Source organism: Choloepus didactylus, chromosome 23 (genome assembly GCF_015220235.1).
Source record: "Choloepus didactylus isolate mChoDid1 chromosome 23, mChoDid1.pri, whole genome shotgun sequence".
Classification (NCBI taxonomy): Eukaryota; Metazoa; Chordata; class Mammalia; order Pilosa; family Megalonychidae; genus Choloepus; species Choloepus didactylus.
Genome location: NC_051329.1, coordinates 9,520,783 through 9,546,716, shown reverse-complemented (window position 1 = coordinate 9,546,716; position 25,934 = coordinate 9,520,783). Strand labels below are relative to the sequence as shown.

The following is a 25,934-nucleotide window of genomic DNA, read 5'->3' as shown; positions in this document are numbered from 1 at the left end:
GCAATATTAATTTAGGTTATCATTATTGAGCCCTAATAATCGCTGTTCACATGCATGACCTCATTCACCCTTAAAACAACCCTATAACCCCCATTCTATGGAGGTGAACACTGAAGCCATTTCAAGGTGGTCAACGCCCTGGGACTGGGTGTGGCTTCCTGGTGTCATTTAAGGGAGGGCTCATCCCTCATACCTCCCCCACAGCCCGCCCCTGAGGTTAGACTGGGAACTCTAGGGAACTGGTTTAATTTTTTTTTACCATTGGTATGTTTTGCCTATTTAAAAATAAAATAAATAACTCCAAATAAACCCAAATCTTGGATTTGTGGCACAGCTCATTAATTGTCCCTGATTCAGGACTTCAACATTCTCGCAAAACAAATGTGAGGTTAATTGAGCCAAGAGATAAGGCCCTATCAGCTGGACCAGGTGACTACATAGGAGGATTACTACTTTTTAGATTCAAATGCCTCAACTCCTTGATGGCAGGGACCATTTCTGATTCATCTTTGTAAGTGCAGCACCCAGCGAAGACACCTGTAATTATTCTAATCAGCAATGTGGCATTGGGCCAGATCCTCCCCTTTCTGGAACCCTCATCTGTTGAACTAGCCAGGGGTCTCTAACTGATGGCCTCCTGGGCCAAACCAGGCCCCTGGTGTACTCGGTTTAGCCAACACTGTGAAAAAAAATTTTTTGAATTTTTGAAGACTTGCCTCTCCAGTTTTCCCCAAGTGCCACCAGCCCCTGCAGTGAGCCACGCTGAACCTCAGATTCCATCTGTGAAACGGCAATAGTAACACCAGCCTCCTGAGTTTGCTGAGATATGGCATGGCAAGTGCCTACTGCCACATCTGGGTCCATATGTGACAGCACGGAGCATGCTGGCTTTATCTGTTCCTCTTTTATAGAGGCACTGAGGTGGAGAGGAAAATCCAGGAGTCTAGACGCCTGGGGCCCGCCGCTTACCCCACTGTGACCTTCACAGCCAGACTGGATGTATTTCCTGTTTGATATATTATGCAAGCATGATCCTTTATGCCTAACAGCAAACACGGGTGCTGAGAAAACCTCCTGGGGTTAAAGAATAAATAATTGAGTTGTAAAGACAGAAGTTCTATGTAGATGTGAAGAGTAGATTTAAAGGCAAACGATGCCAGAATTCCACCGCAGCTGGAGCCCCTGAGTGTCTCTAGAGTTTGAAGACATAATGGATGAACATCTGTGTCCCCTGTGGACTACAACTTCCACATCCACCATAGGCTCCAGTTCCCCACAGCCAGGTAAGGGAGGCAGGGCACAAACGACAGGATCCCCACTTTGCAGAAAGGAAAGGTTGAGTCTCTGAGAAACGAAAGACTTGTCATGGCCATCAGAGAGGGTACACACGATGCCTGAAACTTGTACCCATTTCCGTCAGAACTGTATTTCAGCTTCTCACTCAAAAAATATTCCCCAGTTCTTCCTGCCACCCCCTGAAAGTACACAAAGAGAAAAATGCAGCCAATTGTCAATTATTTGGGGGCCAAACACAAGCTGTAATTGGGGTCCCCTTTTTCCTGGGCTTCTGAGTTCCTTCACCTCTTAGAGTCCACAGCATAACTACATCACACCAACAAAATTTGATTCTGCAAGCCTGTGTGCTACAGAAGCAGACAAGAAAAGGAGACTTGCTAATTCCTTTCTGGAACGCTTCATAATACCCAACCATCCGAGGAGAAAAACGTATACCCATGTCATAGACCTGGGGGATTGTGGCAGCTTTAAAATATATCCACAAATTCTTGGATGCTCCCTCATCAAGAGGTAGAACTTCAGTCCTTCCCTTTAAGTAGGGGCTGGACTTAGGGACTCACTTTTAATGAATAGAATACGGCAGAAGTGACAGTATGTAACTTCCAAAACTAGGTCATAAAAGCCACTGTGGGCTGTGAACCCCCCAAAAAAAGGAAAGCACTGCAGCTTCCTCCTTGCTCTCTTTCTTGAGTCACCCACCGGCTTTGGAGAACCAGCCGCCATGTTGTGAGAACCCTCAAGCGGCCACGTGGCAGGGAGCTGAGGCCTCCTGCCAACAGCCATGGAGCCACTCTGGAAGTGGGTGCTACAGCCCCAGGCAAGCCTTGAGGTGACGGGAGCCCAGGCCACTAGGGTCTCCGGAAGAGAGACCCTGAGTCAGGACCACCCAGCTAAGCCAATTCCTGGTTCCTGACTTACAGAAATTGTGAGATAATGTTTGCTGTGTTAAACGTGAGATTTTTTTAAACTGCGAGATTTGGGGGCTAATTTGTTACGCAGCAGTAAGTAACTAATACAGGGATACTCCCCAATAATCATCACTGTTTATACAATTATAAAGAATTTTCCAAGATAAATAATTCTATACAGCCAAAATATTCCTGCAGGGTGGGGATGGAGGGGAAAACAACGGTAGAAGTGCACAATGCAGTGAGTGTTCACTCACCTTTTACCTTGCTTTACGTTTCTTCGTGGCAACTGTCGCCTCCTAAATTATATTTGTTCACTTGTTTCCGTGCCTGTCTCTTCCCTCCATGAAAACGGGGCCATTGCTTTGTTCCAGGACTTAGAAAAGTGTCTTGCACATAGTAGGCACTCAGTAAATGCATCAACAAGTAACTATGACACAATTACACTCTTTGCAACTCTAGTTTTCCACAAAGTTGCAACTACCACCTCGACTCCCATCACCACCTCTTATCTTAGAAGTCTCTCAACCCCTAACCTCTAGAATCCCTAAACCGCTCACCATGATCAAGCAACATAAAAATCCAGGAGCCAGACAGAAGGCAGCCAAGCGTTTGTAACACTTCCCCCTTCCCTCCTGCAAACCCTCGGTTCAGGTGGGCCGTCAGCTGTCTCGCTCTCCTGGCGCCTTCAGCATGGAACCACAGTGATTTCTAGAAATACTGTCGTTTAATTAAATTCCACAGAACCATCCTATGGTCCCAGGGGACTTCGTCGTCACGGGAGCTTTACCTCGCTTATTAACTGAAATCAGCATTCATTTTAGCCGAACAAATGGACTATTTCCAAGGTGACAGTTTCCTTCCTAACAGGGTTCACGTCCTATAACAAGTTCCTGTGGCCACTGGTGGGGTTTGTGAATCTATTTGCCACACAATCCAGCCAACGTGTGAAGAGATGTGGTCCTAGAAAACTGTAAGAGCCCATCTCTCAGTTTTGTAATTAGTATTCTAAATGTTTTACTAGAGCCTACTATTTAAAGGAGTCTTTCAATAAACTAAATATCTAGATATCTCTGGGAGGCAAGATTCCATTAATTAATTGAAATCCATGCCACATGATGCTATCTATTTCACCTTCCCAAATTCACTGGCCACCTTTGTGGTCTCTTAGTTCCCCTGCTCCACCCCCTCCTCCATCCAGATGACACAGTGTCGCCTTCCTACCTGTCTGTCCCACCTGCTTCAGTCCATTCTCCATGCAGGAGAGGCAGAGTCTGCAGAAATCAAATCTAAAACCCTTGAGCAGGGTCACACTGCTCTTAGGCCTGGCCCTGCCCCACCCCCCATCCTGCACCCTCTGCCCCTTGCTCATTCTGTCCCAGCCCTGTGTGCCCCTACCTTCCACAGGTCCCCTTGCACCCCGCACCCTGAAGTTCTTGGTTCACAGCCAGCCAGAAACGCTCTTCCAACCCCAGCTCCCCAGCTCAGGGTGGCTTCCCTGACTTCCCTGATGGGTGAATCCAACTCCTGTGACCCCGTGACCCCGTGGCCTCTGCCAGGCAGCCCTCAGAGCTGCCAGGGTCCATTTGTTCCTCTGATCACTGGATTAACACCTGTCTCCCCTGACTGTAAGCTCCCTGGGGACAGGGAACTCTTCTGGTTTTCTTTCCGCTGTGTCCCCCATTCTCAGCACCAATTACATGCTCAATACATATCTGCTGAATGAATGAATGAATGAAAGAATGAAAGACAGGCGTAATCTGCCTGTAACTAATCTCTGGTCCCAACACCCTTTCTTCAGGCTCACACGCCTTCAATGCCTTTTGCACCTTCCCACCTCCCTCCTTCCCCTTCCCTCTGTCATTAAAGCCCAGGTGGAATGTCCCCGGCAGGAAAGCTTCCTGCTGTCACCAGCCATGAAGGATTCCTCCCCTCGGGGCTCCCCTCCCAGGGAATGTCTTCCTCTGCCTAGGAAGGGAGCTGCACCTTCCCCTAATGCTGCCCTGCTCGTTCGCCACAGGCCAGGGGCTTTCGGTCTTATTCATCTTTTCACTTCCCCGTCCCAGAGCCTCTAAAGTTTGCTGCGATTGAACTGAACAGGACTGGAACAGAATCGAAACCCTCCTGCTCTCCCCCAACCTCCCATCAGCCTGGTCTTTGCCTTTGACACAGTCCCAACTGAAAAGGGTGTTCTGGGCTTCAGCTTTGAGGGGAGGAAAAATTCCTTAAGAAGCAATAAAAGAAAGAGCAAGAAAGCTTGAAAGAGAACCTCGCGTGGCACCAGGGCCAGCATGAAGTCTGCCAGGGAGTAGACATTCAAGACACTGAATAAAGGGCCCAGAAGGACAAGTTCATGGCCTGCAAGCTCTTGGGCAGTCCTGGCAGCGGCTCCGCGGAGAGATGCTAATGCATGCAGTGCTGGCAAAGCCAACTCTTCTAGGAAGCTCGGAGCAATGGCCCGGCCCGGCACAGACAAAGCTGCGCCCCCATTTTAGAGACAGAAACACTGAGGGCCCGGCGTGGGCAGGCCCCCTGCAGACGGCCACTCGCAGGACACACTGTCACACGGAGGGAGGAGATGGATGTACACATGGACACACCCCTACATGCATTGCAGAACTCCCATCACTTAAGTTTCTGGGTCACAATCCCCTCCCACCCCACCCAGGAGAGATGGCAGGGAGGCCAGGGACGATCGGGGATGGAGAGCCCAGCCCCTGAGCAGAAATCAGAGCCTCTGCATTCCAGGGGAGCAAGACGTCCAGCTTCCCACACCCAGGACCCTTGTCCTGCTGGCCCAGCTTGGCCTCCCAGGGCTGTGGCCTCAGCCAGGCTCAGCCCCCACACCTCCCAGCTGGCCAGGACCCCCCTTCCAGCCCCCCAGAGCTGCCCCCCACTCCCCCGGCAGGCTTACTTCTTCACTTTGGGGTACTTCATCTCTGCAATAGCATTCGTGGCTTCCGTCTGCTTATCCTTCAAGTGCTGGGGCCACATGTTGTCTACCCAATCCACCAGGTCTATCTGAAAGCCAGACTGCCGTCAGACTTCCTGTCTCTCCCCCTGCCCACAGACACAAAGACCCCGCCAGTTTGCCCCAGGGAGTCTCTGGGTGTCCTGAAGCTGGGCTTGCTCAGCTCCTCAGCCCCAACCCCCCCCCTCAAACAGCATGCAAACCAAGACTCCGCTCCAGGGTCCGCCAGGCCCAGGCCAGCTTGAAACCAGGGAGCAGGGGAGTCAGGGGACAGGAGGGGAGGCTGAAGACGTCGGCGGAGGGGCCGTAGCCAGGGGCCTACCACAGTTGGACGCTTGACCAAGTGCTCCAGCTTGGTGTGGCTGAACTCGAGGCTGATGACGTTGTACAGCTTGTCACGCTGGGCCTCGGGTGTCTCGTAGTAACGCACGAACTGGGACATGCTCATCTCCGTGCCCTTCTGGGTGTTCACATCCATCACATCCACCAACCGCCGGCTCCCTGGGGGTAGAATCCACATGCTGGTGGCCGCTGCTGGCCGAGGTGTCTAGATCCCACTTGGGATCACCTAAGCCCCTACCAAAAAAAAAAAACCCACTTCTCCTCCAGGGATCCCCCTATGCCTCACCCCTATTTCATGTCTGTCCAGTGACTTCATTTTGTTGCTTTCCCTTCCCAAATCTCTCGCCAGTCTCTCTCACCCTCCATCACCACGGCTGCCACCTTAGTACAGTCCACCGCTTCTGCTCTCCTAGGTGACCTCAAGAGCTTCCCAAGGGGTCTCCAGGCTGCCCATCCTCAGCACTGCTGCCAGGGTGAGCTTTCTAAAGACCTGATGACAGATGCTCCTTTCTCTGTATAAGATCTTCAATGGCTCCCTATTGCCTACAAAAGGATCCCTTAGCAGGGCACGTAAAGGCCTTTTTGTTTACTCACAACACTAGGGTAGTACTTACATCTGTAGAGAGTTAGGTATTTAGTACTCTCCCTCTCTAGTCTGTAAGTCCAGGAAACTTACTTGATCTCTGTGAACCTCTGTCCCATCATCTTGTTATCTCTTCTGACAGGCTGGTTGTGAGGATTAAATCAGATGATGACTATAAAACTACTTGACCCAGTTTCTGGCACATAAATGAATGGGTCCCCCCGGTGACTCCCCAGCTCAATATTCACAATTCATAAAAACTCTACACCGTCACCGATGTGTTTCCTGCTTTTCTCCACTGTATTCAGTAAGCACCATGAGGACAAGAGTCTTGTCTGTCTCGTTCACCAGTCTATCCCAAGGATCTAGAACAGAGCCTGCCACATGGAAGGAGGCCAGTATGTTGAGTGAATAAATGATGACTGCTGGATGTCGTTGCTCACGCTATGTCCTGTCCAGATATGCTGTAGCTGCGCACAAAAATGACAGCTGAACCGAGAGAGCCCAGCCCTGCATCTCACCAGGAAGCTCCGAGCCCCACACTGCTTCCCCCACACAAGAGAAAGGGTTCTGGACTGGCAGGAGGAGCCCTGGTGCTAGCTCTGAATCTACCCCTCAGGGAAAGCAAGGCCCTTCTGGGACTCTATCTCCTCATCTGTAAAATGGGGATAATAACATCTCCAGAAATTCCACCAAGGTGGAAAGAACGCCCCATGCTACGTGGAGGTGCTTTGACTGGAGAGAATGCAGACACAAAGCAGACAGGCAAATTCACGGGGATTTATTACGAAAGCAGCTCCTCCCATCAGGACTCAAAATAAGGACCGAGGCTCAATTGGGAACTACCCCTCCCGTCTGATAAGGAAAGCCCCCACTCCCCACTAACTGGGTGACAAATACCTGGTCCATGGAGACTTGGGATGTGTAGACAAACCCAAACAAACAAAACAGAACAAAAGGCAGTGGTCGCCTCCTCACAGCGACCTCGAAAGGTGAGTAAACCGGAGGTCGGCAAACTGCCCCCAGTCAAATCCACCCAGCACCTGTTTCCACCTGGCGCACAAGCAAGGAATGGTTTTTGCCTCTTTAAATGAGGGGGTGAGGGTGGGGGTAGCAAAAGAAGAAGATTTCACGACATGGGAAAATTATATGAAATGCAATCTCCAGTGTCATAAATAAATTTTCATTAGAATACGTTACGGTTTGAATGCAGTCCCCCAAAAAGATCTGTTGTCTTAATCCCCAGTAGCTCCGAATACGACCTTATTTGGAAGTAGGGTCGTTGCAGATGGAATCACGCAAGTTAAATGAGGTCACACTGGAGGAGGGAGGGCCCTTCACCCAATACCACTGGTGTCCTTACAAGAAGGGAGAAGAGACCGACAGACAGACCAGGAGAGAAGGCCAGGTGAAGATGGGGACAAGAAAGAAGGCCACGTGGAGATGGGGGCAGAGACGCATCTACAAGCCAAGGAGAGCCAAGGGCAGCCAGCGAACCCCAGAGGCCAGAGGAGGCCGGGAAGGAGCTTCCCTGGGATTTGAAGGGAGTGGGCCCTTGCGACACCTCGGTTTCAGCCTTCTGGACTCCAGAGCCGTAAGCCGTCCAATGTGTGGTGCTTTGTTATACGGCGGCTCCAGGAAACTTGGCCAGAACACAACTACCCTTACGTGTTTACAGACTGTCTGGGGTTGCTTTTGTGCAATGCTGGCAGAATTGAGTCGCTGGGAGATACTGCCTGGCCCGCACATCTTCAGAGAAAGTCTGTAGAGCCATGAACCAGACAAAACCCTCGTGGAACTCACATAGGATCTGCTCCCGCCCCGTTCCCAGCACCCTCACCGCCCCATGCACAGACCTGTGTGCAGGAAGCACTTGGTCAACGTATGTTGAATTAACGAATGAACCTTCACATGGTGGGAACTGAGTAATAAAGTAATCCCTTGAGTGTGCAAGCAGACCAGGGTGTTACTCTCTTTAGTTTCAGTATCTCGGTTAATTTTCACAGCAGTCCCAGAAACTGCATAGGATCATCTCTGTTTTACAGAGGAGAAAACTGGGGTCCAGAGATGCAGCAAGTGGACACTCTCTTTCTACGGATCAGAGTAGTTAATAGGGAGAAAATAACAGCATTGGATCATATATTCGAATGTGGTTAAAAGGGAAAATTTTAGGTTGTATATATGTTACTAGAATAAAGATTTTTAAAAAACAAAAACAAGACCAGGCAACACAGTGAACACTACCTTAAACGATGGGACTACAGTTAATAGTGCAATTATAAAAACGCCCTTGCGTGAATTGTGACTAATGTACGCACCAATGCAAAGTGTTAATGATAGGGTGAGATATGGGAATTCTGTACATTTTATGCATGGTTTCTCTGTAAACCTACAACTTCTCTAATAAAAAAAATTAAATAAATTTTTTAAAAATTAAAAAAAAAAAAAAAAGATTTACCAAGGGCTTCAGCACAAGCATTGGGCAAGTACGTTACACAGAGGATCTCATTTTAAGGTAATTACGGCAACAGGGCTATGGGTAGAACTTCAATTATACCCATTTGTTGGATGAGAAATTCAGGCTTGGTGGACCAACTTGCCCGGTAATGCCCAGTTGGCAAGTGGCAGAGCTGGGATTCGAATCCATCTCAGTGGAATGCCAGTATCCAGGTTCTTATCCCATTGCAGTACTGCATCTTCACCATATGCTGAGAGAGAAAAACGACCCCTGCCTTCCAGGACTAGCTCCACTCCCCAGGAGTCCTGAGAAGCTGAGGAGAGAACAGCTGTGTTTTTCCTTTGGGAGTGCAGATCCACCAGGGGGCATCCCTGACCTTCGATGGCAATTCTGGCCATCTGCAGCCCTGGCCAGTCCTTCCTTACCTGGGGCTAGGAGAACAGGTGGGCTCAGCTCAGTTAGGTGCACACTTCCGCCCCTCTGTCCTTCCTCTCCCTAAACCTGCTCAAGAATATGTGCACCCCTCACCCACCCTCCACACTTACTACTTTTGCCCCTGAGCCATGGCGTTTGCTCCAGTAGCACAAGAATAAAGGATACTAAAATCAGAGCCCCAGAGCCTCGTGGAACTCAGCACAGAAGGGCAGGAGCTCAGCTGCCTCCCCACCTGCAAAATGCAGGGCTGATGCACAGACTGAGACAATGGGGGTTCACACCCTAGCTAGACCACTCTCCAGCCAGTGCCTAGGTCCCCCCAAATTCTCAGAGTATCAGTTTCCTAGTCTGTAATATGTGGATAAAAACCATACCCAGCCCACGGAGTTGTCCTGAAGCTTAAATGAAATAATGCACATGGTTAGCAAATTTCACCCATTGTTACAGGTGGAGAAGGTGAGGCAGAGGGGAGGTTAGGGACCTGCCCAAAGTCGGTGCAAGTTCACTCTCAGCCGGGTGTCCTCATGGACGGACCACTAAGAACCTTAAAACACGATCAGGACTGCTAACAGGTATGGGGTGGAGGTTAGGGGGTAACAAAAATGTTCTAAAATTGACCTTGGTGATGGTTGCATAACTCTCGAATATACCACTGAACTGAACACTTTAAGTGGCTGAAATTCTGGTACATGAATTGTATCTCAATAAAACTCTTATTAAATGAAACCATAATTAACAAAATGACCAACTTTTTCTAAAAGTACTTTTTTTCTAAAAGTATTTTTTCTTCCAAAAAAGGCTTCTATCAACTTAAAACCCACATATAAAGAAATCTAGGATACTGTTAAACCACATATAATCAATCCTTCACTCTAATAAAAGCAAGGCTTTTGTGTCTTCCGATCTTTCTCTTTTTCTTTTCCATATTGTTTCCTGTGTGCATCTCCCGCTTCCTCACAGCTCAAGAACTGGGACCACAGTCTCTTCCAGAAAGTTTCAAGGAGCTTTCACTAGCTGGTGCAACGTCCCCCCACCCCCACCCCCACCCCCACCAGGTATGTGCCAGTGCTCAGTTTTTCACAGTCTAACTTACAGCTTCGGGGTACAGGTAGAAGTGGTAAACTCTAATGGAAGGCAAGGAAATGATGAGCCCAATTCGGGTCTGTAGTGGGTTGAACGGTGGGCACCAAATATATACCCGCCAGGAACCTGTGAATGTGGCCTTCTTTGAAAACAAGGTCTTTGCAGACGTAGTTAAAGTAAGGCCCTCTCGATGAGACCACCTAGATTCAGGAGGGGCCCTAAGTCCGACAACAGGTGTCCTTATAAGAGAAAGGCCGAGGGAGTTTTCCGACACAGATACAGGGAAGACACGACCTAGCGATGGAGGTAGAGATTGGAGCAACGCGGCCACAAGCCAAGGACACCAAGGACGGCTGCAAACACCGAAGCCAGCACAGAGGCAGGCAGTGGGTTCTCCCTCAGAGCCTCCAGAAGGAACCCACCCTGCCGACACCTTCATTCCAGATTCTGACCCCCAGAACTGTGAGAGAATACAGTTCTGCTGTTTTAAGCCATCCAGCTGGTGGTAACTGTTACAGCAGCTGCAGGAAACCAATAAAAGGACAGTGGCCCCTCCGGGAAAGGGAGGGTCACACACGGGAGCTTCCGAGGAATTGTGAATTTTTTTTAAACTTTTATTGTGGTAACACACAGGCAGCATAAGATTTCCCATTTTACCACTTGCAAGTGTACAAGCCAGTGGTGATAATTAGACTCACAATATTGTGCTACCACCACAACCATCCATTACTGAAACTTTTCCATCACTCTGTGTGAAGTTGCTTAACCTGGGTGATGGTGTTTGCTTTAAATTGTGTTTCTTTAAGTAGTCCTGCATATGTAATACATTTCACACACACACACACACACACACACAAATGGTTCAAAGGGCTCAGAAGGTTGAGGCTCAGGTCTAGGAACATCAAATCTCCAGGCAAAGTACCCCAGTTTCCTTCTCCACCAAAGAGCTAAGACTGCCTACCTCAAACGACAGTGTGACATCAGCTGGGACAATCCACGTAAGGTGCTGTCACAGGGAAGGCTCTGGCTGGAGCTTGGTTCCCTTCACTCTGGGCCCAAAGGCAACTCACTCCATTACGCTAAGGGGCTTCCAGCTACCACCCACCTCGAGTGCTGATGGGAGAGTGACTTGGTAAACCTACATGGCTCCAAAAATGTCACCCACAAAGCCTGGTACAGGGCGGACACTCACTATAAAATCACAGTGCAAACCCAGTAGCCTCACAAAGAGAAAAACGTCATATGCAGAAGACATCATGCTATTTCACCCTGAATACCGTATTTGTCCGCTTACTCCTTGTCTTTCTCCCATACTACCCTGTGAGCACTGAGGGCAGGAGCTTTGTCTATCTTCCTGGTTACTCCATTTAGTATGTTGCAGGAGCTCAGGAAATGTTTGTTGAATGAATAAATGACTGTTGGATGTTATGGTTACAGATTGAATTGTGTCCCCCAAAAAAACACATTCAAGTCCTAAACCCCAGTTCTGTGAATGTTAACATTTTTAAATAGGGTCTTTCAAGATGATATTAGCTAAAAAAGAGGCCAACCTGGGTTAGGGGGGTCCTTAATCCGAAATGACTGGGGTCCTTGTAAGGAAATTTGCACACAACGGGATGGAGACAGACAGAGGAGACAGCCATGGGACAAAGGCAGAGATCGGTTATGCCACAAGCTGATGAGCAGCACCGCGCATTACAGGCGAGCACCCTACAGACTTCAGAGGGAGCAGGGCCCTGCAGACAGCTTGATTTTGGACTTCTGGCCAGAAGAACTGTGAGAGAATGAGTTTTTGTTCTTTAACCAACTAGTCCAAGGTACTTTGTTTTAGCAGCCCTGACAAATAAGACATGTGACTTCACACATAAATGACAGCTGACCAGAATAAATGACCTGGGTTTTTGCCTGTGGGTGGGTATGCGTGAGTGTCACTGCAAAGGGGAAGATGAACCTCAGACGTGGGAAACACCTTGCAGTTCTGAGCAGCCAGGAGCCAGCTCTGGGACAACTGTCACTGCACACAGAAGGAGGATCAGCACGGGGTGGGGAAAACCTGAATGTATATTTTTAGCACTAACCAGGCCTTCCAGTTCCCCCAAGACAATCCCTGGGTCTACCCCAGGCACCCCACTTCCCTCGGCTCCTTTGCAGCTTCCCAGAACCCACGCTGGCCTGACTGCCAGCCAGAGGCAGGTCCCCAGGTGACCCCGCCTCAGCCTGCTCCACCTTCCAATGAAAACAGAAGTCAGGACTCTGGTTTCTCTCGGCTGTGTTCCTTCCTGTGACCAGGGCAGAGCTGGGGGACCAGCTGGAGCCGATGGAGGTGGGCATCCCCAGTGACTGAATTAGGTGCAAGCTGAGGGTGGGGACACTCGGTTATAAGAATAGCTTCCTCGGAGTGCTTGAAACTGCAGCCAGCTCCCCAGGTGTCCTGGAAGATCCAGTCCAGGGGAGGTGTCCAAGTGGGAGCTGGAGGGGCAGGAAGGGGTGTCAGTTACACTTGGTGCCTGGGCTCCACGGGCCACCAGGGAAAGACAAATGCTCCAGTGACCAAGAAAGTCAGCGCTGCTGGGTTCAGACTCCCAAGTGGCAACAGGGAAAGCAGAAATGACAGCATGAGTCCTAGGGAGGTAGAGTGATTTCAGTGGGAGCAATCACTGGCTTTGGAGGTAAGGGCAGGATCTAAACCAAACAGCAGATGAGGGCAAGTTTCTCTCCACAGATGTATTCCAGCCAATACACGACAAAGGAATACCTGAATTTAACATGGCCATCTTGCAGCTCCTAAAAGAGCTCAAGGAGCTGGGCAATGAGCATCAGCAGCTACTAAAGTCAGAAAGAAAAGTGAGACGGAGGGGCCAAATCTGAATCTGATCAAGAGTCGAGATCCAACTGCCACTTTACAGTAAATAGAGAGGACAGAGGAGCTAAACTAACCCAAGGATGCCACGGGCAATATCCAGACAACAGAAAACTACAGGTGAAACAACCCAATTTCTTTGGGTCGGAGGGAGTTGGATGGTAAGCCAAGCAATTAAAAGGGGCTTAAAAGGCATCTCGACCCGTCACAATGGATGGACCTTATTTACATTCTGACTTATAAAACTGTCAAAAACAACACAAGAAGGCAAAGAAAGAAACGTTTTTTATATGTACTGAGACAGCTGGAAGTTTGAAAAATGAGCACGGATATTTGGCGATATTAAGAATTACTGTTTTTTTTTTCTTTTAAATCAGGTGTGATGATAGTATTGTGATCATGTTTTTTAAAATTCCTCGTCTTTCAGAACTATGCACTAAAACTTTTACGGATGAAATGGTATGATATCTGGATATGCTTGAAAATATTGCAGGAGGAGAAAATGGATGGGGGTATGGATGAGCCGGGTTGAACAGCTCTGGTGGGTGTGGGGCTGGGTGATGGGTACGAGGGAGGGAGGCTCATCATACTTTCTGTGTACTTTTGTTACTATATCAAATTCTGTACAATAAAAAGTTAAAAAAAAATTAAAATCCCAGCTCTGTTACTAGCTCCATGGCTTCAGGGAACTCAGCCTGTCCAGACTTGGAGTTTAGAGGGTCTTCATCTGTAAAAGGGGGCTACTGGAGAGGGGTGAATGACATAACATAGGTCAGAGAGCCTAACACCACAAGGACAGATACTGTTATGATCCAACTTATATGGAATAATTAGAATATGCAAATTCATGGCCAGAAATTAGAATACAGGTTACCAAGGGCAGGTGTGGGGGTGGGGAACGGGGAGTTAATGCGAAACAGGCCCAGAGTTCCCGTCTGGGGTCCTGGAGAAGTTTTGGTAATGGATGGTGGTGATGGCAACACAAAGATGTGAGTGTAATTAACACCGCTGAAATGCATACTTGAAAGTGGTTGAAATGAGAAATTTTATAGTGTACATGTGTAACCACAATAATTAAAAGAAATAATTGCTGTCTGAGGTGAAGGGAAATTTCTAGTAATGGATGGTGGGAAGGTGATAGCATTACAACATTCTAAATGTGATTAATCCCACTAATGGAATACTAGGGAGAGGATGGAATGGAAAGATTTAGGCTGTATGTATGTTTCCACAATTGAGGGAAAAAAAAAAAGTCTAAATAGATGACAATTGAATGCCAAGGATGAACCCGGATGGGATCTGAGGATGGAGGACAGGAGGCTCAAAGGGACACAGCTGAGACATAAGGAAAAGGAAATATGGAATGTAAGCTTTGTATCATTGTTGAATCTCTTGTACTTCTTAGCTGCGCTTAATGGGATTGTATAAAAGAATGTTCGTGTTCATGGGAATTGTGTATGTGAATTATGGTGTTTGTTCAAGGATGTGTGCAGCTAGCTCTTGTATGTTCAGAAGACAGAGCAATAGATGATGGGTGATAGACTGGGAGGGAGGGAAAGAAATAGCGATCTGACAACATGTTAAAGTTAGTGGATCGGGGTATCGGGGGGGAGGGGGAGGGGTATGCTGGTGTTCTGTGTATGGGGTTTGCATTGTTTTTGCAACTGTTCCTAATATACTTATAATAACATTGGCTCATCAATTTTAAGATGATTTTATTTTTAAGCACAGAGGGGGCAGTGGGTGTGGTGGGAGTTGGGGAGGGGGCAGTGGGTGTGGCCAGAAATACAGGCCAACGATGGAGTCCTAGTCATCCTGCTCAAGGGGTTAGGCTTAGCTGTTTCGAACCCAAAAGGGAGAGCCCTGTCTCATCTGGGTGAGGCTGGGACTCAGCTGGAGGTTGCAGGTAGAGGTTCCAGTATACTGGACAAAATGCAAAATGTTAATAGCAGGGAAAAGTGTGTGTGTGAGGGGGGTAGATGGAAACTCTGTACTTCTTGCATGATTTTTCTGAAAACCTGTTACTCTAAAAAACAAGCAAATGAATCAGTGAATAACTGAATTTTTTGTAAAAAGAGAGCCTGCCACGATGTCTGACTGGCACATGGTATGGTCTGTAACGTACTTCGCCACCGAGCCTCTGAGCAGTTCTGGGCAAAGAATCCCTGAGGTTCTGCAAATTCTGAATTTAAGGTGAGGGATGGTTCCAACCAGACAGAAAGGGAAAGGGAGCCCCCTCTCCCCTGTCAACTGCTCAGGCACCAAACATGGAACCCCAAGCCCCCACAGCCCCCAATGGAGACACAGCCTCTTGAAGACCAGGTATGGGGTGGTGGCGGCTGCCAGCCCTCAGGGAGGCCACGGAGCCACACATGCTGAAGGGTGCATGCTACGAGGATGCCAAGGACCCCGCACTGAGTTCTGCCCCCAGCAGTGCTGACCGGCTGTGCCCTCAGACGAGTCCGGAGCCCGCTGGGGCCTGCGTTGCCTCGGATGTATAAAGAAAAGAAGGGGCTGTCCTTTTTTTTCATTGCCACAGAACTCTTTCTTCCAACAAGAGCTTTGATGGGAGACAAATACATAAATAAAAACAAGCAGCTCAAGACGAAGCAGGAGGCAGCTCATGACTGGATTCCCCGGAGTCCCCTCGGAAAGCCCTTAGGCTGAGTCATTTTCAGGTCCTTTTCCAGGGCTGACACCCTGATTTTTGGTCTGGTTCCTGTGTACTCAGCCCATTTCCCTTAAACGTGAGCAGGAGGACTTGGGGGCAGGGGGCAAGAGACTGAGACACTTACTCAAGGGGTCCCTGGTGACACCTGGGGCCTGCCAGTCCCTTTCAGCCTGAGCTCAGAGATTAAGAGTTAGTGCGCCATCCCAATCAAAATTCCAACAACCTACTTTGCAGACTTGGAAAAGCTAGTTATCAAATTTATTTGGAAAGGGAAGATGCCTCGAATTGCTAAAGACACTCTAAAAAGAAAAACGAAGTGGGAGGACTTACACTCCCTGACTTTGAAGCTTATTATAAAGCCACAGTTGCCAAAACAGCATGGTACTGGCACAAAGATAGACATATAGATCAATGGAATCGAATTGAGAATTCAGAGATAGACCCTCAGATCTATGGCCGACTGATCTTTGATAAGGCCCCCAAAGTCACCGAACTGAGCCATAATGGTCTTTTCAACAAATGGGGCTGGGAGAGTTGGATATCCATATCCAAAAGAATGAAAGAGGACCCCTACCTCACCCCCTACACAAAAATTAACTCAAAATGGACCAAAGATCTCAATATAAAAGAAAGTACCATAAAACTCCTAGAAGATAATGTAGGAAAACATCTTCAAGACCTTGTATTAGGAGGCCACTTCCTAGACTTTACACCCAAAGCACAAGCAACAAAAGAGAAAATAGATAAATGGGAACTCCTCAAGCTTAGAAGTTTCTGCACCTCAAAGGAATTTCTCAAAAAGGTAAGAGGCAGCCAACTCAATGGGAAAAAATTTTTGGAAACCATGTATCTGACAAAAGACTGATATCTTGCATATACAAAGAAATCCTACAACTCAATGACAATAGTACAGACAGCCCAATTATAAAATGGGCAAAGATATGAAAAGACAGTTCTCTGAAGAGGAAATACAAATGGCCAAGAAACACATGAAAAAATGTTCAGCTTCACTAGCTATTAGAGAGATGCAAATTAAGACCACAATGAGATACCATCTAACACCGGTTAGAATGGCTGCCATTAAACAAACAGGAAACTACAAATGCTGGAGGGGATGTGGAGAAATTGGAACTCTTATTCATTGTTGGTGGGACTGTATAATGGTTCAGCCACTCTGGAAGTCAGTCTGGCAGTTCCTTAGAAAACTAGATATAGAGCTACCATTCGATCCAGCGATTGCACTTCTCGGTATATACCCGGAAGATCGGAAAGCAGTGACACGAACAGATATCTGCACGCCAATGTTCATAGCAGCATTATTCACAATTGCCAAGAGATGGAAACAACCCAAATGTCCTTCAACAGATGAGTGGATAAATAAAATGTGGTATATACACACGATGGAATACTACGCGGCGGCAGTAAGAAGGAACGATCTGGTGAAACATATGACAACATGGATGAACCTTGAAGACATAATGCTGAGCGAATAAGCCAGGCACAAAAAGAGAAATATTATATGCTACCACTAATGTGAACTTTGAAAAATGTAAAACAAATGGTTTATAATGTAGAATGTAGGGGAACTAGCAGTAGAGAGCAATTAAGGAAGTGGGAACAATAATCCAAGAAGAACAGATAAGCTATTTAACGTTCTGGGGATGCCCAGAAATGACTATGGTCTGTTAATTTCTGATGGATGTAGTAGGAACAAGTTCACTGAAATGTTGCTATATTATGTAACTTTCTTGGGGTAAAGTAGGAACATGTTGGAAGTTAAGCAGTTATCTTAGGTTAGTTGTCTTTTTCTTACTCCCTTGCTATGGTCTCTTTGAAATGTTCTTTTATTGTATGTTTGTTTTCTTTTTAACTTTTTTTTTCATACAGTTGATTTGAAAAAAGAAGGGAAAGTTAAAAAAAAAAAAAGAAAGAAAAAAGACAAACAAGGAAAAAAAAAAAAAGATGTAGTGCCCCCTTGAGGAGCCTGTGGAGAATGCAGGGGTATTCGCCTACCCCACCTCCATGGTTGCTAACATGACCACAGACATAGGGGACTGGTGGTTTGATGGGTTGAGCCCTCTACCATAAGTTTTACCCTTGGGAAGACGGTTGCTGCAAAGGAGAGGCTAGGCCTCCCTGTATTTGTGCCTAAGAGTCTCCTCCTGAATGCCTCTTTGTTGCTCAGATGTGGCCCTCTCTCTCTGGCTAAGCCAACTTGAAAGGTGAAATCACTGCCCTCCCCCCTACGTGGGATCAGACACCCAGGGAAGTGAATCTCCCTGGCAACGTGGAATATGACTCCCGGGGAGGAATGTAGACCTGGCATCGTGGGATGGAGAACATCTTCTTTACCAAAAGGGGGATGCGAAAGGAAATGAAATAAGCTTCAGTGGCAGAGAGATTCCAAAACGAGCCGAGAGATCACTCTGGTGGGCACTCTTACGCACACTTTAGACAACCTTTTTTAGGTTCTAAAGAATTGGGGTAGCTGGTGGTGGATACCTGAAACTATTAAACTACAACCCAGAACCCATGAATCTCGAAGACAGTTGTATAAAAATGTAGCTTATGAGGGGTGACAGTGGGATTGGGAATGCCATAAGGACCAAACTCCACTTTGTCTAGTTTATGGATGGATGTGTAGAAAAGTAGGGGAAGCAAACAAACAGACAAAGGTACCTAGTGTTCTTTTTTACTTCAATTGCTCTTTTTCACTCTAATTATTATTCTTGTTATTTTTGTGTGTGTGCTAATGAAGGTGTCAGGGATTGATTTAGGTGATGAATGTACAACTATGTAATGGTACTGTAACAATCGAAAGTACAATTTGTTTTGTATGACTGCGTGGTATGTGAATATATCTCAATAAAATGATGATAAAAAAAAAAAAAAAAAAAAAAAAGAGTTAGTGCGCCATCTTCTGAGGTTTCCGGGCTCATCTGCTACCGAAGGCAAAAGTAAGCTGGGTATGGTGCTGGTTTGGGAGCAGGAAGATCAGCAAGGGGGAGAAGGCGAGTGCCCAGAAGGGACGGAGCAGTGCTAAGAATGGACTGTGGCCCTCCAAGCTCTCGGAAGCAGCCGCCCCCAGCACAGGTTATGAGATAACTTGCCCCACGGGTGCTGGGACTCCTGGGTCCCAGCAGTCAACGAGTCACAGGAGAAATTTTCCACTTGGGAGAAGGGCCTGGAGCTCCCCAGTAGGTTCACAGCCCGTGCTCAGCTCAGCCGGCCTCACTCTCCCCCTCCCCATCTCCTCCCTACATCCCCTTCCCAGCCAAGGCTCCTTGGTTCACTGAGCTCAGAGGCTGCACATACATCCGACAAATTCCAGCTGCAGAGATTAATCCCTGGCCCTTGCTCTGAAGGCTCCATCCATCAGCGCCAAGAGCTGGGGGCTCCGGAGGCTCGTCAGGCTGCAGGGTCCCCTTGAAGATGACTCTCAGGCTCACACAGGCACTGACCCCTCTCCCCGGAACCCCACATCATAGCCCTGGAATGTTCCCAACATCCTCAAGGTTCTGGACTGGTTTTTGACTCTGCTGCCTGGGTGGATCTACGCATCCATCTCACAGAAGCAGTGTGTTCACAAGAGCACTGGCCACGGATTCAATCACCCAGCCTCTCTGGGCCTCAGTTTCCTCATCTGTAAAGTGGAGATAATCAGAACCCCCCTATGGGCCTGATGCAACTATTGAAAGCACTTTGTATGCTTAAAAGCCGGGGTTCTTTTGAGGACACTCCCCCACCCGACAGTGCCAAGGTGTAGGAAAGGAGAGGGCCCAGGGCTGGGGGCTGATTCCCAGGCCAGGCACTAAGTCGCTGGACGACTTGGGAAAAGTCTCTTGTCAGATCCAAGCCTCAGTTCCCTCACTGTGAAATAAGAGGATGGAGGAAGAGGTCCCCGGGTTTTCACTAGTGCTAATATCTTTTGGGTCCTCCCCCTCCGGGTGCCCCTTTTAATTATCCTCAAAGGCAGATTCAGTGCCCGAGTGTCAGGCTGGCTGTCTTGAGACCCCAACCCTCACAGACAGATGGACACAGAAGATACAAGCCCAGATTAACAAATCTGGGCTAAAGCCAATCGGGCAAGAAAATCAGAAAAGACCCCCAAGCTGACAACAACAATGATGACTTTTGGATTATGAGACCTGAGTTAGCTGCAGTATTTTGCATAAGCTAAGAGAATGATCTCTAAGTCAGACTGGGCACATCTCTTTCACACATCAGCTCTTTTGCCTTGGACAAGTCACTCTGAGCCTCAGCTTCCACTTCTACAAAATGCACACAGTGGTAAGTAGGGTTTTATATGGATCAGACGAGATAATCCAGGAGCGGTCCCGACCCATCAGTCCATGGTAGCTGATGCTATTAGTCATATTCCCAAGGAGCTGCCACAAAGGGGAGTGATTTGCTTACGAAGAATAACGGGCAGAGGCAAATACAGTTTCCCCAGGCCCCAAACGCAATAAAGATTTGCCAGTGCTTGTCTGGGAGAGGGAAATTAGAATGCATCCGTGAGTGAGGGGTTCAGCTTAAAGAGAAGATAACTGAACCCCCCACAAACCCTCCTCCGTGGGGCCCAGGATCCTCAGCTCCCTGGACGCCACGCACCTTCCTCTACCCTTCTTCCATTTCTAACTGTCCTGCCCGTCGGACACCTGCCCCACCTGCCTGTCTATCCTGAGCTGAAATGTAATGCAGCCAGAACCCAGCTCACCCACAACACCCCAAGCCTGCGTTTCCTCGGGGATCTCTTAGAAACATCATCTTCTCCCATGGGCCACCTTACTGCCTGGGCAACTCCCTTCTCTCCAGGCCTCAGTTTTTCCCATCTGTGAAATGGGAAAGCAAGACAAGAAGAACTCTAAGAACTCTTCCAGGGTTTAAAATGTCTATGATTCCACATAGGGGACTGGTGGTTTGATGGGTTGAGCCCTCTACCATAAGTTTTACCCTTGGGAAGACGGTTGCTGCAAAGGAGAGGCTAGGCCTCCCTGTATTTGTGCCTAAGAGTCTCCTCCTGAATGCCTCTTTGTTGCTCAGATGTGGCCCTCTCTCTCTGGCTAAGCCAACTTGAAAGGTGAAATCACTGCCCTCCCCCCTACGTGGGATCAGACACCCAGGGGAGTGAATCTCCCTGGCAACGTGGAATATGACTCCCGGGGAGGAATGTAGACCCGGCATCGTGGGATGGAGAACATCTTCTTGACCAAAAGGGGGATGTGAAAGGAAATGAAATAAGCTTCAGTGGCAGAGAGATTCCAAAACGAGCCGAGAGATCACTCTGGTGGGCACTCTTACGCACACTTTAGACAACCTTTTTTAGGTTCTAAAGAATTGGGGTAGCTGGTGGTGGATACCTGAAACTATTAAACTACAACCCAGAACCCATGAATCTCGAAGACAGTTGTATAAAAATGTAGCTTATGAGGGGTGACAGTGGGATTGGGAATGCCATAAGGACCAAACTCCACTTTGTCTAGTTTATGGATGGATGTGTAGAAAAGTAGGGGAAGCAAACAAACAGACAAAGGTACCCAGTGTTCTTTTTTACTTCAATTGCTCTTTTTCACTTTAATTATTATTCTTGTTATTTTTGTGTGTGTGCTAATGAAGGTGTCAGGGATTGATTTAGGTGATGAATGTACAACTATGTAATGGTACTGTGAACAATCGAAAGTACAATTTGTTTTGTATGACTGCGTGGTATGTGAATATATCTCAATAAAATGATGATTAAAAAAAAAAAAGAAAGAAAAAAAAAAAAATGACTATGATTCCAAACCAATTTTAAAAAGAGCCGACAGGTTCCTTAAAAAGCTAAACATAAAACAACCATATGACCAAGCCATTCCACCCCTAGGTGTATACCTAGAAGAACTGAAAAGAGGAACTCAAACATATACTCATACACCAACATTCCTAGCAATTACCAAAAGGTGGAAGCAACCCAAATTCCAGCAATGGATGAACGGATAAACAATATGTGGCATAAACATGTTATTGAATGTTATTCAGCCATAAAAAGGAGTGAAGTCGGTGATGATAAAAGTTTTAGTAATAGAAGATGGTGACGGTAGTATAACATTTAAAACTAATTAATGCCATTGAATTATACAATTAAAAATGGCTAAAATGGCAAATTTTGTTATATATATGTCACCACAATAAAAAAAGAAAAGGACTTCGGTACCAATACATAGACTAAGCTTGTAACAGTATGCTAAGCAAAAGAAGCCAAAGAGAAAAGGTCACATATGGTATGATCCCATTTAAATGAAAAATCTAGAGAAGGTAAATCTATAGAGATAGAAAACAGATTGGTGGTTGCCAGAGGCTGGGGAAGGGAGGAATGGATAAGGGCTGCTAATCTGTTCGGGGTTTCCTTTAGGGGCCATGAAAATGTCTTGGAACTAGACAAGAGGTGATAGTCGCAAAACACTGTAAATGTACTAAATGCCACGGAATTGTACATATGGTTAAAATGGTGAATTTTATGTTCCGTGAATTTCACCTCAATAAAAAGAAAGAAATAAAAGACCTGGAGACAACTCAGTCCCTTCCAATTTCCAAGGAGCAAGAACACAGTCTTTCCTCTAAGCACAGCCTGCCAGGCTCGAGCCCACATTCCAAAAAACCTACCACTGAGTCCCGGACTCCGTAAATCTGAGAATGCAGAATGAGTGGAGGCGGTGGTGAGGGTTTGGACATGCCGGGCGTGGGTTCCAGCCCTGGCTCTACCACCTACTCACCGCCTTGGTTTCCCTGAGCCCCAATCCCCACCCAGAAAAGTAGACAATAACAACAAACCCGTGTGGCTATTTGTGAGGACAAAATGAGGTCATATGATAAGGAGCCCACAAAAGGTAGGTGATTATTACCATAATTGGATAAACAAGTGAATGTTAAATGAAGTGGTTTTTCACGAAGGGATATTTTTCATGAAAAGGGCCCAAAGAAAGCATTGCTGGCTTGGGTACTCTCATTAGGAAGAAATGCAATAAGGAGATAAAACTCAAAAACAGAAAATAAAACGGTGCAGCCGCTATGAAAACTGTTGGATGGTTCCTCAGAAAGTTAGGTACAGAATTACTATAGGACCCAGCAATCCTAATCCTTGGTCCACATCCAAAAAGAAGCCAAAGCAGGGACCTGGAGAGAGATCTGTACACCAATGTTCACACAGGCATTAGCACAACAGCCAGAAGGTGGAAACAACCCAAATGCCCATAACAGAGGAATGCATAAACAACATGTGGTCTATCCCTACAATGGAATATTAGTCAGCCGTAAAAAAGAATGAAGCGGTGGTATGTGCTATACGGATGAACCTCGAAAGCATTGTGTGGACACAGAAGGGTATGATTCCACTTATATAAAATATGTAAAATAAGCATGCTTCTAGAGGCAGAAATAGATTGGAGGTTACCAAAGGCCAGGGAAAGGGAAGAATGAGGAGTTATTGCTTAATGGGTTCAGAGTTTTTGTTTGTGGTCCTGAAGAAGTTTTGGTAATGGATAGTAATGATGGCAGCACAACATTGTAAATATAATTAATGCCATTGAACTGTACAATTAAAAATGCCTAAAGTGGCAAATTTTATGTTACATATAAGTTATCGTAGTGAAAAAAGAAATTATATACCTATTTGGAATATTACTAAGTCATAAAAAAGAACAGAAGTTCTGATACATGGTAAAACACGGGTGAACCCTGAAGACAGCATGTTTAATGAAATAAGTCAAAAAAGAAGAAATATTGTATGATTCATATTGTATGGTATGAAATATCTAGAATATCTAAGGCAAATTCATAGAGGCAGGAAATAGGGGCTTGGGGAGGAGAATGGGGAATGACTGCTTAAGGGGGACACAGCCTCTGCGTGGAGTGATGAAAAAATGCTGGTAATGGATGATGGTGATGATAACATATTATTGAGACTATTTAACATCACTGAATTATGCACATCAAAGTTGTTAAGACAGGAAATGTTTTGTAAATGTTACCACAATGAAATTTTAAAATAAATAAATACATTTTCTTAAATGTGTATTTCTATGTGGGTGTGTAAAAAATAAAACAAACATGGAAAAATGTTAACAACTAGTGAACCTGGGTAAAGTATATATGGAATATAAAACGTTTGGGGGAAAAACAAGTCTTCCTTCCTACTTTGCAGATGTTGTAAGTATCAAAAGGAATAAAGAAAATGACAGAGCTTTTAAAAGTGTACTTTGTGCTGGAGAAAACATGGAGAGAGGGATGTACGTCTTTACTGTTGGTGGAGAAGTAGCACGGTGTAGCCTTTCTGGAGGACAGTGGAGTGGTTCTACACGTAGTTAAGTATGTGGGTGACATAAGGTCCTGCAACCTCATTAGGGGGCATTTACTTGAAGGATCTGAGAGCAGGGACATGAATGGACATTTGCACACTGGTGTTTATGGAGATAGTATGCATGATTTGCAATGGGTGGAGGTGGCCTAAGAATACATTGACTGAGGAACAGAATGGTGAACTGTGGTGTGTGCATACAATGGAATATTGAACAACTACGAGAAAGAGTGAAGTTGTGAGACACACAAGGTGAACGGATCCGTAGACAGCATTTTGAGTGAAGTACGCCAGAAACAAAGGCAAATGCTATAATGCCTCACCAATACGGACTAATTACAATGTATAAACTCAGAACTGAAACTTAGAGCACAGCCTAACAGGGAAATGATTATTGCCAACGGTCCCTAGATTGTAAGCTCTTACAGCAGTCACATCTATTCCTGAATTGTAATGGCTCTGTCCAGATTCCGAGATGCTGATCCTTTTGTGTATAACCTGATGGATCCCTGGAACTTTGGGTATCTGTGTGACACCTGAAACCCAGCGCTGAAACTCGGCAGATATGAACGTCAGAATCAGCACATATAGCAACTGTTAAAAAAGCTCAAAAAGAGTCCAGACCTCAACTAGAGATATGAATGAAGCAGATATGGTTAGGACTAGGCAAATCGGGCCAAAGGTTAAAGACAATATTGACTGAGTTTTAAAACTTCAAATTCCATGTGAGACCAAGAGAAAAGATGTTTAGTTGGTGCAAGATCTATATTTCCTAAACTATTTAACTCGTACAGTTTGTTCAAATATCATAATTACATGGAACTTTTAACAGGAAGTGAGAACTGGTAGGTTTGCATAGGTTAGTGTGAAATAGAGACACGTCCCAAAGTAATTTGGGCAGAAAATAAAAATATATGTGCAGGGCCCCCCTGAGGAGCTGGCAGGGGGGATGCAGAGAGGTTTAGGCTTCCTCACCTGGATTGTTGCTGATATTCTCACATTGGGGACTGGCGGCTTGATGTGCCAAGTCCTCTATCATGGGACTTGCCCTTATGAAGCTCATTACTGCAAAGGAGAGGCTAAACCTGCTTACACTTGTGCCTAAGAGTCTCTCTCTGAGAACCTCTTTGTTCCTCAGATGTGGCCCTCTCTCTCTAGCTAAGCCAACTCGGTAGGTGAACTCGCTAACCCTAACCCTAACCCTAACCCTAACGTGGGACCTGACTCCCAGGGGTGTAAATCTCCCTGGCAACATGGAATATGACTCCCGGAGATGAATCTGCATCAGACACCATGGGATTGAGAACATCTTCTTGACCAAAAGGGGGATGCAAAATGAAACAAAATAAAGTTTCAGTGGCTGAGAGATTTCAAATGGAGTCGAGAGGTCACTCTGGTGAACATTCTTAAGCACTGTATAGAGAACCTTTTTAGGTTTTAATGCACTGGAATAGCTAGAAGCAATATCATCTGCAACCCAGTAGCCTTGACTCTTGAAGACAATTGTATAGCAATGTAGCTCACAAGGGGTGATAGCGTGATGGTAAAAACCTTGTGGATCACGCTCCCTTTATACAGTGTATGGATGGATGAGTAGAAAAATGGGGACAAAAAACTATATGAAAAACAGGGTGGATGGGGGGATGATTTGGGTGTTCTTTTTTACTTTTATTTTTTATTCTTATTTTTACTTTTTCTGGTACAAGAAAATGCTCAAAAAATAGATTGGGGTGATGAATCCCTAACTATATGATGGTACTGTGAACAATTGATTGTACACTTTGGATGATTGTATGGTATGTGACTATATCTCAATAAAATTGAATTTTTTTTAAAAAAAGTGTACTTTGGTTGAGAAGATCTACCATCCCCTTGTGACAAAAATACTCAGAAAAGTAGGAATAAAAAGGAACTTTCTCAACATAATAAAGGGCATTTATGAAAAACTCACAGCAAATATCACACTCAGTGGTGAAAGACTGAAAGTCTTCCTCC

At 46.3% G+C, this 25,934-nt stretch overlaps 1 protein-coding gene across 8 annotated transcripts in view; it reads right to left on the bottom strand.

Moving 5' to 3' along the window:
* KDM2B (lysine demethylase 2B) overlaps positions 1-25,934 on the bottom strand; it is a 120,894-nt gene that overhangs the window by 80,454 nt on the left and 14,506 nt on the right. For all 8 annotated transcript variants that reach the window (XR_005213949.1, XM_037816542.1, XM_037816543.1 and 5 more), the window contains exons 5-6: positions 5,498-5,676; positions 5,119-5,225 (exon numbers count right to left, since the gene is read on the bottom strand). Coding sequence is in view for 7 of the 8 variants with exons in the window: in XM_037816542.1 (XP_037672470.1) it covers positions 5,119-5,225; positions 5,498-5,676 (286 nt within the window). In the remaining variant the exon portion in view is untranslated. The remainder of the gene's footprint in view (positions 1-5,118; positions 5,226-5,497; positions 5,677-25,934) is intronic.